This window comes from Bradysia coprophila, unplaced genomic scaffold (assembly GCF_014529535.1).
Source record: "Bradysia coprophila strain Holo2 unplaced genomic scaffold, BU_Bcop_v1 contig_200, whole genome shotgun sequence".
Taxonomy (NCBI): Eukaryota; Metazoa; Arthropoda; class Insecta; order Diptera; family Sciaridae; genus Bradysia; species Bradysia coprophila.
In genome coordinates, this window is record NW_023503464.1 from 754,837 (window position 1) to 772,757 (window position 17,921).

Here is a 17,921-nt window from a genome sequence, read left to right on the forward strand (position 1 = left end):
TTTAGGCAAAGAGCCAAAGTGTGTATCAGTCCATCATCCCGTGACGGTTTCAAACCATTGTCGTATTGTTAAACTGCCTAACACGAATTGTGTTTGCTCGATTAGCACTTTCCTTCATGGAGTGCCCTAATAAGAGTGGGCTTAGTCGGCTCAGTTGCCCTAAATCAGAGGCAAAGTAAGAATACTGGAGCCAAACTAAAAACGGAAGTCAAAAATGAAGTTGTTATCACTTATCGTAGCTGCCAAGTTAAACATTAAAAAATACTCTTCACACAGTATACTAATACCTTAGCTACAGATCTACACTTGGCCTGCAGATCTACACTTGACCTGCAGATTTTCAGATCTACACTAGGGGAGAACTTCAATTGACCTGCACGTATATACTTGGCCTGCATATCTACAATTGGCTTGCATATCTACACTTGGCTTGCATATTTTCAATTGGCCTGCATCTACACTCGGCCTGCATATCCTCAGATCTACACTAGGGTTGTCTTCTTTACAGGGCACTCCTACGCTTAAAAACGGGAGTCAGAAGAAACAATTTGTATCTTAAATAGTGTACCACTATGACGTAGGCTTGAAACCGTGACCTTATGAGAGACTAATGCACACAGGGGCTCGCGGTCTAGTACAAACGGTCTCTTGAAATAGATTTAAAAAAATAAAATTGGTTAACGCATGAGTCTATTTTCTCCTTCGTAATTGATTAAGCATTCATTGTCCATTGGCTTATATGGTATGGATATCAACGTTTCTGTGTACCCACCTAACTGAACCAATAAACGAAATACAGAAAAAAAATCAAATAAATTCTTCATCGTTTCATTTATACATTTGCAAACTTGTTGTAAAACAACTCAGCAGATACAAACGAAGAAAAAAACCTCTCTCGCAATTGTATATTTGCCATATACACACAGTAAACAAACAAACAAACAAGACCAGGCATTCGAACATATTTTCCCATAGAGTTTAATGAATTCACCGATTGGAAACGAGTAAAGAAAAACTTGTCAAATTCATCGAGTGGACTGCGGCCGGACAACATTTTCAATATATGGATGGAAAGAAAAATGCATAATTCTGCGTATTGGATGCGCGTCGGTCACATTGGATTGTAAGGCGATTTTTATAATTTTTATCATTAAATCGAACATAAAACCCATTTGGAATTACTAATTTGTGGTATTATGCGATGCAATTGCGAACGTACAATGTGAAAATAAAAATTGTACGAACGAACGAACATGAGAAATGTTTTCACGGCGTATGATGTTCAATTTAAACGTCTTGCATTGTAAGGAGCGAATGAGGAAAATAATGATTTTTATCAGAAAATCTATCATTGTTCTATGCTCTAAACGCAAGATACATTCAAATTCGACAATATACTTGGAAAATTGTTTTTTTTTGTCGATTGATGATTACGTGTAAGAAGGCTAAGCAGCAAAAATTTTAAATTTATTCAAATTTTCGACGATTTCTACGAATTTGGTGACTTACAATCGGCACGTAATATCGCTTCTGTTCGCATATAAAATCGCATAATAAAATGGACGTATAAGGAGCGATGTGTGGAAAAATTTACGAAATTTATGGTTTATTGTTTCGTTTCTAAAAGCTAGACAGATTGGTCTGATTAAGCAAAATTCGTGCGAAAACGTTATTGTATTTGTTGGGACGTAAATCAATTCACATGCGACAATACTTTGCTGAATGTAAAGCAGTAGCTAAACATTGTACTTTAACTATGAAATACTTGAATACACTTCCGTCATTGTATTAAATCAAACTAGACGTGTTTTCTTCATCCGAATCAATCGTCATTTATTCTTCCACAAATTACCAAAAGGTTATGGTCATCAGCACCTACGATAATTGAAGAACGTATTCACGTGGATAGTTTTGCATTTAAAACGATTAATTTCCGTAAATTGTGTTTTGCTAACGAAAACCGTAATTTTCTCCGGGCAAACGAAAGTCATGTCGTCGAACAACAATTTACCAGCGATAAAGAAATTAATTGGAAGGGAGAATTACTGTACGTGGCAATTTGCAGTGAAAACTTATCTTGAACACGAAGAATTGGAAAAGTGCATCCTGGGCACTGAAACGGACGCAAAGAAAATCTCCAAGGCAAAGACAAAAATAATTTTACTATTGGATGAGGTTAACTACGTTCACATTCAAGGATGCGAAACTGCAAAGCAAGTTTGGGACAAACTGGCAGAAACGTTTGATGACTCTGGTTTGAGTCGTCGTGTCAGCTTACTACGTACTTTAATCACAACGAAATTGGAAGATTGCGATTCCATGGAAGATTTTGTAAATCGTATAATCTCAACCGCACACAAATTGAATGCAATTAAGTTCACCGTACCCGATGAATGGATCGGAACGTTGCTGTTGGCAGGACTTCCAGAGAATTATGGACCAATGATAATGGGAATTGAAAATTCCGGAACAAACATTACTGGCGACGTTATCAAAACTAAGCTTCTGCAGGATGTTCAAAGTGCAAGTTCGAGTGTGAATAGTGCATTTTTTGGCTCGTCACGTTCGTCGCATCAATCAAAACATAAGTTTATCAAAAATAAGGTCAGATGTTTTGAGTGCAATCAATATGGACACAAGGCCAGTGTTTGTCAGAAGAAAAATCCGAATAAGAAGAGCACGGCGAATAAATGTGAAACGTCAACAAGTTTACAAAGTGCGAAGAAAGCTACGGCGTTTTCAGCAGTTTTTTCTGGAGGATTATCGGATAGAGACAATTGGTATGTGGATTCCGGCGCATCAGCTCATTTTACAATGCGTGACGACTGGATGCAGACACAACAGCCACCGAAAATGAGAGAAATCATCGTCGCAAATGATGCAAAGCTACCAGTGAAAGCGTCAGGAAAAGTGATGATGAACGTGGATTGTGGTGGTGACAGTAATGAAATTTCTATCAACAACGTGCAACATGTACCAGAATTATCAGCGAATTTGTTGTCTGTTTCGCAACTAGTTTTGAAAGGATTCACTGTTAACTTCGACAAGAGTGGATGTCGCATAATTGATGCTGAGGGCAACATTTGCGCTACGGCAGCGTTGGTCAACAATGTTTTTAAGTTGAACGTCATCAAAGGTCAATGTTTTTTGGCTGACACGAATAACGACAATGAATTATGGCATCGGAGGATGGGCCATCTGAATCAGAAATCGTTACTGAAGCTGAACAATGGTTTGGCTACCGGGATCAAATTTACACCGTCGAAAGATGACGCAACTTGCATTTCGTGTCTAAAGGGCAAACAATCCAGGTTTCCCTTTCCGAAGAAGGGCACCAGAGCAACATCAATTTTGGAATTGGTTCATTCAGATTTATGTGGTCCAATGGAAACGACTTCGATTGGTGGTGCCAAATATTACTTAACTTTCGTGGACGATTTTTCACGAAACGTTTTCGTCTACTTTCTGAAAGCGAAGTCAGAGGTTAAACAACGGTTCACAGAATTCAAAGCGTTGGTCGAAAATCAGCTGGACACCAAAATCAAAATCATCCGAACCGATAATGGGCTGGAATATTGCAACGAGGAGTTGGAAGCTCATCTCCGAACCAATGGTATTCGACACCAAACCAGTAACACGTACACTCCACAACAAAATGGTATGGCGGAGAGGATGAACCGAACGCTAACCGAAAAGGCGAGGTGCATGATTTTCGAAGCAGATCTATCGACCTGTTTTTGGGCTGAAGCAGTGGCAACGGCAGCATACGTTTACAATCGTTCACCGACGAGAGGCATTGTTGGAAAAACTCCGGAAGAAGTATGGTCTGGCGAAATACCTGATGTCAGTCACATCCGAATATTTGGTTGCAAGGCAATGGTCCATGTACCCAAAGAGAAACGAAAGAAATGGCAAGCAAAATCAAAGGAGATGATCTTTGTGGGATATTGCGCTGAAACTAAAGACAATGACAGTAAAGTTGTTCTGAATTTTGATGCAGCCGATCACAATTCAAGTGCAGTGGGACAAGATGGTTTAAGCCCAAACGCTATCGAAACTGCTGAAGTCAATGAGTCAAATCAATCCGAATCGAGTGAAAGCAATGACGAATATTTCACCGATGATGGGTCCGACACCGAAGCCGAGACGACTGTGGTCTCGAATCCAACGTTACGAAGATCCGAGAGGCAACCGAAACCAATTGATCGTTTAGTGGTTGGATTATATGCTGCCGATTCAATGGGCGACCCAACAAGCGTCGGCGCGGCAATGAATTCTCCAGAATGCGATTTATGGAGGAAAGCCATGGAAGAAGAGTTTAATTCACTTCAGGAGAATGGCACCTGGGAATTAACGGATTTACCAGCGAATCGAAAATCAATTGACGTCAAGTGGGTCTTTAAAACGAAAAAGGACGTACATGGCAATATCGTTCGTCACAAGGCTCGTTTGGTCGTAAAAGGATATTCACAGCGTGAGGGGATCGACTATGATCAAACGTTTTCACCGGTGGTACGACAAAGCTCGATTCGTTATTTAATGTCACTGGCGGTGCAGTACAATTTGGATATCGAACAAATGGATGCGGTTTCAGCATTTCTTCAAGGAGATATCAGCGAAGAAATTTACGTGAATCAACCGAAAGAATTCCGTGTTGGCGAGAAAGTTTGCAAATTGAGAAAAGCGATGTATGGACTGAAGCAAGCCAGCAGAGAGTGGAACCGTAAATTGGACGCAGCTTTCAAAGATATTGGATTCAAGCAATCGAACGTCGACCCATGCGTTTATCACAATATTGCTGGATCATCAATCAACTTTGTGGCAATTCATGTGGACGACTCGATGATTTTTTCGAATGATGCGAAGGTGAAGCGGAACTTGAAGGACCAGCTTTGCTCGAGATTCAAAATGACTGATTTGGGCACTGCTAAATATTGCGTCGGATTTCATATCACTCGAGATAGAGAAAATGGGAAAATTTGGTTGGACCAGGAGAAACACATCAGAGAACTTCTGGCCAAATTTAACATGAACGATTGCAAGCCAGTATCCACCCCTACCGATCCGAATCAAAAGTTGACCAAGGATATGGCACCGAAAACAACCGACGAAATCGACGAAATGTCGAAAGTCCCGTACCAGGAAGCGGTTGGTGGATTGTTGTACATTGCACAAGGCACTCGACCCGAAATTGCTTACGCAGTTAACACCGTGAGTAAATTCAACGTAAATCCAGGCAAGGCACATTGGGCTGCCGTGAAACGGATTCTTCGTTATCTTAAGGGGACGATGTCAGCGAAACTCGAATATTCCAAGGATGGAAATCAAGAAATAATCGGCTATTGCGACGCCGATTGGGCCAATGACTGTGACGACCGTCGTTCTACCACAGGTTACTGTTTTCTAAAGCAAAATGGTGCAATTTCGTGGAGCAGCAAACGACAGAAAACAATCGCTTTATCAACTACTGAGGCGGAATACATGTCGCTTGCAGCGATATCTCAAGAAGCATTGTGGCTTCGCCAATTTGAAAGGGAATTCATGATGGATGGTCACTCGAGCTCATCAACTACAATCAATTGCGACAATACGAGTGCCATAGATCTGTCTAAATCAATCGGGTATCACGCAAGAACAAAACACATTGATATCCGACATCACTTCGTGAGACAACACATCGAAAATGGTCATCTTAACGTTCAACACATTGGAACGGATCAAATGATCGCCGACATTTTGACGAAATCTCTTTTCAAGCCTAAACATCTTCTGTTCTCCAATGGATTGGGTATGAAATTTGAATAATTTTTGTTTTATATTCTTTGTGTATCGATTTAAAGGGGATGTTGGGACGTAAATCAATTCACATGCGACAATACTTTGCTGAATGTAAAGCAGTAGCTAAACATTGTACTTTAACTATGAAATACTTGAATACACTTCCGTCATTGTATTAAATCAAACTAGACGTGTTTTCTTCATCCGAATCAATCGTCATTTATTCTTCCACAAATTACCAAAAGTATTAGAATCCGAAAAAAACCTGAAAAACATGTGAAAGATGTGGACTGCCTCGTAAGAGCATTTGTCATTCCAAAAAAAAACCTAATTTCCCAGGGCCATGCCAGTGTTACTTGAAGCATGCAGGAATGTAATGTCTTTGAGCGACTTATTCATATTCATATGCCTTCGAAAACGTCACAACCTGCGTTTGTTCAATGGTATATCAACTGAAAAGAGGAATGAATTCACCATCTACAGTGAAAGCACTAGCTCTTCGGGTCTGGGCTTAAGTATGGTTTCTACTCAACAATAAATACTCCGTGAGAAGGCAAGCTGTCAAGTAAAAAATTCAATTTTGTCTCTCACATGGAGTACTTTTTTGGTAAGTGGAAATCAAGCCTTACTATTGAAAAGTTTAACTATGAAAATACGGAATAATTCCGAATTATTCTGACAGAATTCCGAAAAAATTCAGATTTTTTTCGGAACTTTTTCGGATTTATTCCTAATTTTTCCGAATTCTCAATATTAAACCCTGCTTTAGGCTATTCATAAATTACGCACGCGGAAAATTACGAAATTCAGTCCCCTGCGTGTGCTTAAATGTATGGAGAAAATTTCGAAACCTTTAGGTGTTCTCTTCCGTTGGTCTTCCTACCCTCATAGACTTTTCGAATTTGTGAATGGTCCTTGAAAAGTGTCATAACAACAGTTTGTTCAGCTCAGACACAAACCAAAAATTGAAGAAAAAATAGCAATATTTAGGAACATAAATCTGTAAGACTAAAGTAGGAAAACACATTCTGATGAGGGGAAATACTTTGGCCTTACTTTACCGAAATGTGGTCTCACATTATCACTTTTTAGAGTTCTATTCAATTAATTTTGCTATTTAAATCACCTCTGCAAGAGTGCAGAATTTAAACTTTAGGTACACACTTCTATGCATTTAATTAAAAAATTCACAAACTAGTAACACTAATACGTTGTTGCACACATTTTTCACTGAAATTTGGTTCGACATTCTTAAAATTTGAGCATTTACCGTCACTATTAAATTTAAAAACTGTTTATTGTGTTAAAATCAGCCATTTTTCAATTTCGACACCGCGTCCTTGTTCACTTCGAAAAATTTCGTGAATGCTTGATGACATATTAAAACTTCGAAACGTGAAAACTAACCGTACTTTTAAAAAGAAAAACGGAAAAATAAAAATTTGAAAATGACAACAAAGAAATACATAAAATCTCATGTTTCAAACGTACGACGCGGCGGATGAATGTGCGGTGATATTAATTTATGCTTCCGAGTTTTCGCTTAAACAACCGTAAAAATTGTTAAAATTTCTAGAAATCCTAATAAATACAATAAAGGCATATGAGCACGACACAGAAAATTCCTCATTTACAATTTCCGGTCGGCATATAGTTGATCTGAACCATATATTGGGCGAGGTTCAGAGAATGAACTCGCATTCGTCTACTTGCAATCAACTATTTTCTTTTTCCCCATTCACTTGCATGAAGGCCATGTTACCGATTCTTCGTTCGTAACTAACATTACTTCAATATTCCGAAGATACAGAACTTTATTTTACCTGGAAAACATACTAATTCCAGAGGTGGTGTTATCTAACATGCAGAAAAAATTAAGTTAAAACGAATATACCAAGCCAAACAAACAGAGTATAGAGCATAGTTACTCTTCCTTTTCCCATGGATCGCGTGAAGCGAGATTGGAGATAAAATGCTGTTTCGACCTCCGCATACATTCGCGGTCAGAGGTTAGCGCGGTCTAACCATCTTCAGTCCATAATTATCAAAAATTGCTAAATTGTTCTTTAGCCTGGATACATTAATCAATCCATGTGGGCCATGTTATGAATTTTATTTTAGTCCGTTTGCCCGTATATAAAGTGAGGCTCGAAATACCAATTCATTTTCGTAATAATCTAACTAGCATTGTTATATAGATTGAACGCATTGTAATTAATCTAATAATTTTTTAAATTCCTTTCAATGGCTTATTATTCGAAACTATCCGCGCAAAGTTTTAAACTTCGAAATACATAGATGGAACTGGGAGCCACAAAACAAATGTTCGAATTTTTATTGTCATTAAGGATAACCCATAATATTATTAAGAATAATCACAAGCGTTTCATTCGAATGAAACGAGATGGCGACATAGTATTTGGTTTGTATCAAAACTGAAGACTCGGAACCTCTTAAGTCAGTGACATTTTTGGGAAAACGTTTTCCCATATTTTCCCCTAAATTTTCCAAGCCTTTCCAGAATTTTCCCAAAAACATTTTTTTTCAATCGAGGAAAATATGTGAAAGTCTCTTCCCAAAAATAGTCTGTGTTTCTTCTGTCGGTTTCCAATCTATCAAATGAGTTTGTGTTTGATGTGGACCAGCTAACCCTCTAAAGGAAATTGGCCATCTCAAAATTTCGCGAAAAAGACCCTGGATGTTCGACGCAAATTTAAGTAATTTCTTACTACCTCTACATAGGTTTGGCAGTCTTGGATGTTTAGTATAGTCGAAATTTGGGTTTGAGAAGTATTAGTAAATCGCTGCTCTAAATACAAATTGTACTTCGAATGGATTTTGTTGAAAGGTTTTTAATTTGTAATTTCCTCAAAGAGTTGACATTGTCGTTTCGTTGCTATGGGAACAGAAAAACATCTTGACTTTACGTGAACATATTCTACATTTGAACGGAGAACGAACATTAAGATTACTTCATTGGGTGGTTACAGCAATTCATTTCATAGAAATTGCGTTTAAAGAAAAAACCCGAAGCAAATACGGTCGTACGATTTTCTCTTCTACACTTTTCCGGTTATAAAAAAACCCAAAAATGGTGTAATTGCTCGTTTGAACCATAAATGAAATTGACTTGGAATTTTTATATCATCCGCCTTGCTAAGTCACGTATGCATTTCGATCCCAACGACTTTTTTTCTTCCTATTTTATAATGTTCTTGACAGTCACAGTTTAGGGCGTCAATTTAACCATTTCCATCGTTTCCAACACAAAGCGCAGTTGTACATAAATCAAATCAAAACAAAACAAAATGGAAAATGTAATTACCATCCAAATACGGCACTACAATCACGTTCGATCAAATGGGAATGAGGAGAAAGAAAAATGTTTTCTAACTGTCTGTGGTGTTATTGCCTTATGTTGTGTTTTGTTTCTTAACTACTTTTTTTTGGATTGTTTTTCCAAGTTAGATAATGGCGCCTAATAATTCCGTGGTCTTGACTACAATTGATGCATAAGGAAATCCTTTATGAGGTTAGAATGTAAATTGAATTTAACGCTTCAGATGTTCTTACGTTGACGAACTCATTTGGAACCTGAAAGAACTGTCATTTTTCTTATGATTCGCTAAACCTTAGCGCTCCTCTGACATATAAATAGTAGGTTACATTGGATGCAGTGAAAGTAATTCATTACATGAGGTAACAATTATATTATAAGATAAAACGAAAATCATAAGTGTTTTTTTAGCAACAAGCTTCAGTGACCGTCTTTTCAACAGGTGAAGATTTTGAGCGAGGTACACAACTACACTTGTCGAAAAACCGTTGCTGAAGCTTGTTGCTCCAAAACACACAATAAGTTTGTGAGTATCACAAAGTTGTTTCCGAAGTAATGAAGGACGTAGCAGTATCTATATCCAATCTAATTGACTATCTGCCACATGAGAAAGTTGTTAGGAAAATGCAAGAGATGAACCAAAAACAGTTCTTATGTAATGAATCAGTTCCGCAGGCGGCAAATTGCTATGTAATGGTCTACTTTCGCATAGGGCAATCGGTAAATTCATCAGTAATTTTCAGTAGGCTTTCTACTAGATCAATGACGTTGCGTTACAATTTATTACTACATTCAATCACTAAACGCTGTTGTTTCGTAAAATGGCATCAACCAGCGATAGCATTTTGTCCGTAAACAAATTTCCTTCACAATTTATGTTATGTTGGAAAACATATCGGAAATGTTCGAAGTCCAAAAATGTTTTCGAAATAACCGATCACTGGCTCCACAACATCGAAACGACTAAAATCTCTTTACATATTCATCGGAATCCCGTGGTTTCGCATTACTCTTTAATTAATATGATGCTAACCATACCACATATCTTCCACCAGTCGCCGCTCATGTTTATGTTAATACATAAAAATATTCGTTTTCGGTGCCCTCACCGAACCAGCGATATTTCGCTCAAAAAAAAAGTGTGCGCCATTTAAAAAAGCGGATGTAGGAAGACGGTTTGCCGATTAGTATTTCATTAATATGTAAATACGTACAGCGTTTTCGGTGCTGTAAGTTTTGCTTGTTGTTTTTTTATAACATGAAAGGAAGAAGAATGTCTGTGGTGCGTCGGATTAATTTCGGTTGCAACCTTTTAACATAATAAATATTCAATCTGCACCTCTGAGCAGGGAATAGTGCGCATATTGATTACAATCACAGGGAAACACAATAAAGTACCTTGTTTGATGGATGGATCTGATGGAATTCTTCTTCATTACACGTGACCTTTAGAACATTTCGTCTCTCTTCTCAATAAAGCCATGCCACTCTTCATAAAATTTGAATTGACAAACGCCAATCAGGCCACTTAAACCTCAAAACCGATCAATACAAAACACATAGAATAGTAGGCATCACTAGCATACTCGTTAAAGAAGTCAGAAAAATCTTCGCCCAATCGTTGCAATGAACAACAGCGACAGGCAAAAATCCCAATTGTTCCATACACAACCGGATGCGAACAATGCATGGAAACCGAAATATTGGAAACCAAAATTGTGGAAACTTATCCGAAACAATCTGCTGGTGATCGCAACATTTTCCGCTGTTTTATCGGGCATAATCGTCGGTTGCATTCTACGTGCGACCGTCGACAAATGGACACCACGACAGGTCATGTACGTGAATTTCATTGGCGAATTATTTTTGCGCCTTCTCAAGAGTCTCATACTGCCACTGATCGTAACGTCGCTGATAACCGGCATATCATCGTTGGACATCCGTTTGTCGCGGAAAATTGGTGCTCGTGCTGTTGCCTTTTACTTGACGACAACGTTTCTGGCAGTTGTATTAGGAATCATAATGGTTACTGTGATCAGGCCGGGACTAGGAGGGACAGCCGAAGGTGGAAAGGGCGCAACTAAGAACGTTAATACTGTTGATACATTGCTCGATTTAGTGAGAAACCTATTTCCGCCAAACATAATTCAAGCTTGTCTTGAGCAATCGTCGACAAATCTTACGCTGAAGGAAAATGCTAATCCGAACTCAACTCGTGAGTTGTAACAGAATTTGATGTAAATGTTCTTCGCTCAACTTCTCATTTCCGCTGTATAGGTGACGATGACTTTAAGATTCAGGTCGTCTTTGTTCCTGGAACTAACATTATCGGTCTAGTGGCTATATCTACTGTCATTGGAATCGCCATGAGTGCTTTGAACACGAGGCTCGCAAATTTCATCGCATTGACAAATAACTTGTACGTACTGACGATGAAGTTAACAGCCTGGGCAATGTGGTTGTATGTATAGTATACCGACGAATAGCACCTGCCAAATGAAATCTAAGTTCTTTCAATTAATGTTTGCTCGCAACATTCCACATAGATCGCCACTCGGAATATTCTTTTTGGTGGTCGCCGAAATCATTAAAATGGAAGATATGGAAAAACTAGGCAAATCGCTGGGATTGTATTTTTTGACAGTTGTATCCGGCTTATTAATTCAAGGCTTAGTAGTTCTGCCAATAATTTACTTCGTTTTGACCCGTTTCGAAAAGAATCCGTTTCGATTCATACGAGGACTGTCCCAGGCATTAGTTACCGCCTTCGGCACTTCGTCCAGGTATGAAGACTAACATCATGTAGACTTGAAATTGGTGGAAATTTTCATTCAACAGCTCGGCAACGATGCCCGTGACATTGAAATGTATCATCGAAAATAACAAGGTGGACGAAAATGTTGCGAAATTTATGCTTCCGATTGGATCAGCTATAAATATGGACGGTACGGCATTGTACGAAGGTAACATTTGTGATTCGAATGATCACAGCACTGAAACTGAAATGTTTGTTATGCTATCAACAGCCGTTGCAGCTATATTCATATCACAACTGCGGGGTGTAGACCTTACATTCGGAAAACTGGTTGCAATCAGGTAACAAGTCAAATAAAACTACCAACAACCCGAATTGCTAAGTTGCAATTTTTACAGCATAACCGCAACGGCAGCCTCGATCGGAGCTGCCGGCATCCCCAGTGCTGGTTTAGTAACTATGATTATGGTCTTGGATACAGTAGGCATACCTGCAGAAGACGTTTCGTTAATTCTGGCAGTGGACTGGTTATTGTAAGCATTCTCTCGTATAGCTCATCAAATTGCTCATTGCAAAAGCAACGATTTACAATCGTAGAGACCGTATCCGCACAGTTGTGAATGTGATGGGTGATGCTTTTGGTGCTGGAATTATATACGAATGGTCCAAAGACGATATACGTGAATTGAGTGAACGGAATAACAGTAGAGAACGGAATCGCAGTGGTAACAGTCTAACAACGACACAGTCACGAAACCAGTCTAGTATCAATTTAGAACGCAAATCGGACGAAAATAAATAAATTTATGGTTGAAATGTCGGGTGATTTCTTTATCGAAATTTTCTTTTCCCATTGACGGTCGTCACATCCTTTCCTAGTTTCGTTATATAAATTTTAACCGGAAAGGAAGTTGAACGATTTATGGAATAATAATACCACATCGTCAGTGAATAAGAGTTGTTTACATGACACGGGATACAATATTAAAAAGTCCACAGGGAAGTCGAAGCATAGCAAGATAGGGCTCGTTTGAAAGCTACTGATAGTACCGTTCGATCGATGCTAAACAATATAAAATTCATGGACGGCCTAACAAATGGGGATGGTTTTCGTATTTTCGAAATATTTTTTTAATTTGGGTTAGTGCCCGAGCCATGATGTGAGAGGCATCGGACTTCTTTGTACTCTATATTATACTCCCATCTATTCCTTCCTTACACAACAAAAAAAGAATCACGAAAAACGGTTTTACTCACGCCGTTTTTTCGGATTTTTTAAATTTTTGTCTGTTTTCCGATTTTCTCAGCGGACCTCATATGTCAGTCCGTTGGGATCAAAAGTAGGTCTATTTCATCTGTCAAAGCGACGTTTTAAACGTCAAACATTAGAAACTCTGTAAAACGGCCGGTAATTTCGTTAATTCTTCCTTATTTCTTCCGGAAATTTCTTATGTTTGACGGTTAAAACATCACTTTGACAGATGAAATAGACATACTTTTGATCCCAACGGACTCGTCAATAATCTACTGTTACATGCTATAAGTTCTCAAATCAATTCTATTGATTTCCCTATTGATGTAATTAGCCACTTTCGACCCTAAGGAACTCAAAATCATGTGAAAATAGTTATTTGTTTACTGAGGAGAGAAAACAGGAAATTCCAACAAGAGTGAATTTTCCGATTTTCTCCAGAAGGTGAGCACAACGTGTTTCATATGTGCGATATGTGATTTGCTGGTTTTATCCACGAAACAGAAATCATCAATTCGCCACACCATTTTTGAAAACATGAACAAAGTGACGTTCGAGTGAGAAAAGTTCTCTTTTCTTCCCACGACGGGAGAAAAAGTTCTTCACTTTTCTCGCTAAATGTCATTCGACCAATCGTCAACAAAAAAAAAGAATTTCTCACTGAGTGGAGAAAATTACACCGCAATATGAAAACATTAAATCTGTCAGTGAATATCAACCGGACATGTAATTCAATATTGAGAGATATTCAGATATTCTTTCAGTGCCAAGAAATTATTTTCATGACAAGATCCTTCGTTAAGAGTTACAACTTCTCGAGATTTTGAATTCTTTTAGAGTTTTGACTCCTCAATTAATAGAGAGTAACGAGAGCTATGAATACTTGATGACAGTTACGAATCCCGCATTCTAATTTTCTCAAGAATAGGAACTTCTTCAGAGCCATGGACCCTTGATGGGAGTTAGCGAGTTCACACTGTAACCTTCCCGATAAATTATTGAAATTCGTAAAGAAATATACGGCACCGCTACTGCCATATACTACAACGGTTTATTGCAAAGTAACTTGATCCGCAACATGTCTTGTAATCAATGTCTGAGAACTTAAAACACAAAAATGTTCAAAAACAAGAAATCTGTTTACATGGAGATGTTTTTGACCTCTCTGATCTCCATTAAAATCTAATAATAAACTTGGTCCTTTCTACGGAAATTTGTCGAAACAACACTCATTTAAAAGATAATCAAGTCGATTATGTTGATTGATCCCAAATAGACAAAATTCCATGTTATTTTGCCAGCCCACATTATACATATTTCAAAACGACGTTTCATTATAATCATATACACATTACCGCAGTCAACATAAATCCTAATATTCATTTCACACTTGGACCGTAAAAATGAAATTTGAAAAAAATAAGGAGAAGAAAAGAAACAAATTTGAAGAAAAAAAACCAAATCCATAATTCGGTTCGACTGTTTCTCGTATATGGTTTGCATTTACAAGACATAAAAGCTGTTGCTGATGGGAGTTGTTTTCTTCTGTTCATTTTTGAATTCTAATTTGAAATTTTAAAAAAATCTCACCTCTTCAATCTTCGATTAGACCGGGAGCCTAGGTGCATTTTCAATCGCTCATAAAGTCACGGTTTGGAACCCATGTCATACTACTTAAGACGAAAAAGGTTGGTTCTGACACTTTTGTTGTTAAGCACTAGCGGCACCTTATCGAGGGAAGCCTTGTGCTTGTCTCAGTCCTTTTATATCGTAGACGCAATGGCAAGTTAAGAACGAGCCCATCATTTTCTCACACTAGTATGCTTAAAAGGTGTTCGTTGGCTCGATTAATTAGGTCTTGACTAAGTCAACAGAGACGCTCAGTACAAAGCGTATATACGTGTTATGACGCTAACTGTTTCGACCTGTGTGAGATGATTAGATGCATATTTCGCTGCTCTGCAGTTTCCAATGCAATTCAGAAATACAACCTCTCATCAGGCTATACCTGACCTCGACAATTTGATTTTTAAGGCCTGCCTCTCGATTAAAATTTCAATTTAATTTCTGTTTTTAAAAGACAGACCGTCAACGGTCCTTTCACCTAACTGACTGAATGACATTACCAACGAACAATTGCATGTAACACAAAGAGACGTTATCGGTACTAAATCCAATACGTAACCTAATAACCGATTCAATCAGATGTCATTATTGTGGACAACAACCTGACGAATTATTTGTGTTGCAGTTGAGTTTCGAACCCACAGCTGGTCATCAAATAATTCAATGTGAAGTCTGGTCTTACACACTGCACTGTTGGGCTTTTCATTGATTTATCTACGGTCGATGTAAACTCGAGAGGGCTCAACCTCTTAAAGACAGAACTTATTTGTTCTTCTGGTCTAGCATCTCAGACTGACGTGAACTGAACATATCCTTACGCATTGTCCGCTTTATATCAATCTAAGGTTTTCCGCCTTTTGGGTATTATGAACTCCAAGATGAGGATCCACCATCTTAAGATGGAAGGCGCCTTGACGACTTCTTATTGAACACCGGGAAATTTCCTTGGTAGTAGAAGCAAGGTTAAGTAGTAGGAAAAGAAGAATCTCTGATCTGAGTTTCTGCTTCTCAAGAATAAACCTCCCTATCACCTCCCATAGAATTTAATCTACCTATCAAAATCTAATCTTAGTTGCCTGTGGAACGAACAGTTTTGGATTGGGTACTGTAACACATCATACCATAGGTGCAACATATTATGATAGACTCTCCGCCTAAAAGCATATTTAACTACAAAGGAAATTTGGTTGAATATGTTTTTGTTGTGGTTGTAAGAAACGGAGAAGAGTGTTGTTCTCTTTAACTAATATTTCTTCTGCTTGTTCCCCGTCCGCTGGTCCATTCAAACTTTAAACAGGTTTACAATGTACTGTGTTTGAATATATATTTTTTGTATTTATAATTGTTCGACGAAAAAGGTTTGACATCTCACACTAAATCTTTGAAGAAATTTTATAAGAATAAATGAATAAATCTTTCGGTCTCGAGTTTCGTCTTTCGTCCATATTTAGAGAATGTCGCGCTGTATAAAGTGTATTTAAAAAAAAAACGGCAGTTGAAAGGCTTGAATTTTTTGTGATCAATATATAAGATTAAAGTGAACGAAATATGGAGAATTTGTTTGAATTTATGTTCAAAGCGTGTTGTTGTTATTGGCTTTTTTTTACTACCCGACCATGTATAATGTACATACACACAATGGTTCGTTTCTTATTATGGTTTGAGGTGAGAATACAATATTCTTCGGCATCTTTCAGTGTGAATATAAATTGCATATTTTAATAGGATAAAGCACATCAATTTGAGCACCTCGAAGAAAATATATATTTCTATATGTACAACGTTGACCTTCTATGCTCGGCAAAGGTTATTCGATATGTTTGAAGGAATAAAAAAAAACGAGAATTGAGATGCAGTTCAAATTACAATTTATGTACGAAACCGTGTATAGGGTGGAGCATCTATCGCTTTCATGGTTTAAAAGGACAGACAATTTTTGAACTTTTTTCAGAATAATATTACCGGATACGAATATTATATTTGAGATGTTGTGGCCACAATTGCGTTATTACCATCTCCGCAGACATAATTACATTTTTAACAGTTTCTTCTTAGTCATCTGTTAGTGACAACGACAGTTCAAAAATAGTCAAATTACTGTTATTAGTATTCTGTTATATAGCGGAATGTATATGACAAAACAAATGAAGTAAAAGATTTAGCATCAGGATATAGCTTCAATGGAAGGATTGATAGATTTGCTTGGAAACACTTCTACTTATTGCAGCCATTTTTCCATTTAAAAAATAAATTAAAAGCCAAGAGATTAGCGATCAAGAATGACAAGCGTCATGACACGTCATTAGTATAGCAAGCTGAATCAACAGTTAGGAGTAATTAATAAGCTAGGAGTCACGAACATAATTTTCTTTTATTTTCAACCGCACCAATTGGTCTAGTGGAATCCGTGGCACCAAAGGCTACAGTGAGAGTGATGGAAAACTCGGTAGTGGTTGCAATTCTGATAGCAATGGTACAAACAATTGGTTCCATGGACTCGTTCTAGTACAGAAATTACGATTTTCCTTCGAGCAAGCATTTTTTTTTTTTCGAGCAAGAGCCCATTGAAACATCTAGAGACCTTGTTAAAAACGTTGTACTGACGTCGGGAAAATTTCATTTTTCCAGTGACTTGTTACGCTCTGGCCACAAACAAATCACTTGAAATGAAATTTTTCTCCTTCTGTGAACAAATAACTATTTCTTGTGTGCGGTGTGATTAACCATATTCTCACTGCTCAAAAGGCTATGAGAAAATGACATTTTATTGCCCCTTTGTCCGATGACAGTTCGGTGAAAAAAATATCTATTTTGTACCCTCTTGTTTTGACAGGGGAAAAAATGTTATCACCCAAACTGTCACATTTGGTTTTGTTTTGGAAAATTGAGTGACAAATTGACGTTTTTGTTTCAAATAGCTATAATAGCTAAACGTGGGTTTTTGACCACCGAGCCAGCGTAAAATTTATGTCATCAAGTCAAGCGAAATGTGATTTTAACACAGTGGAAAATTCGTTTGCTAATTTTTCTGAGAAAACCAATGGTAAAACCGTAACTAAGGGCGTGAAATTGTTCTACAAATTTCAAGATCCGCGAACGTGCACCGCGCATACATTTTTTTTGCAATAAAAAAAAAATTGCAAGCCCTTTTAAAAACCGGCAAATAACGTATG

General features: G+C 37.8%; 2 protein-coding genes and 1 long non-coding RNA gene across 3 annotated transcripts in view; 1 reads left to right on the forward strand and 2 right to left on the reverse strand.

The window, feature by feature from the left end:
* LOC119075322 (bone morphogenetic protein receptor type-1B) overlaps nucleotides 1-17,921 on the reverse strand; it is a 62,338-nt gene that overhangs the window by 22,862 nt on the left and 21,555 nt on the right. The window lies entirely within an intron of this gene.
* LOC119075367 lies at nucleotides 85-17,312 on the reverse strand. The gene is made up of 3 exons (XR_005087377.1): nucleotides 17,192-17,312; nucleotides 569-570; nucleotides 85-96 (listed from the first exon to the last, which is right to left on the reverse strand). It is a non-coding gene; the product is annotated as an uncharacterized LOC119075367 (long non-coding RNA).
* Nucleotides 10,697-12,677, forward strand: LOC119075324 (excitatory amino acid transporter-like). The gene is made up of 7 exons (XM_037181748.1): nucleotides 10,697-11,330; nucleotides 11,393-11,576; nucleotides 11,662-11,898; nucleotides 11,954-12,078; nucleotides 12,142-12,211; nucleotides 12,269-12,403; nucleotides 12,468-12,677. The coding sequence occupies exons 1-7, from the start codon at nucleotides 10,742-10,744 to the stop codon at nucleotides 12,670-12,672; spliced, it is 1,545 nt and encodes a 514-aa protein (XP_037037643.1). The 5' UTR covers nucleotides 10,697-10,741; the 3' UTR covers nucleotides 12,673-12,677.

Coding starts and splice junctions, on each gene's coding strand:
- LOC119075324 (XM_037181748.1), top strand. CDS start 10,742: ATGAACAACAGCGACAGGCAAAAATCCCAATTGTTCCATACACAACCG. Junction 11,899..11,953: donor GCCTTCGGCACTTCGTCCAG/GTATGAAGACTA, acceptor TTCATTCAACAG/CTCGGCAACGATGCCCGTGA. Junction 12,079..12,141: donor CGGTACGGCATTGTACGAAG/GTAACATTTGTG, acceptor TGCTATCAACAG/CCGTTGCAGCTATATTCATA.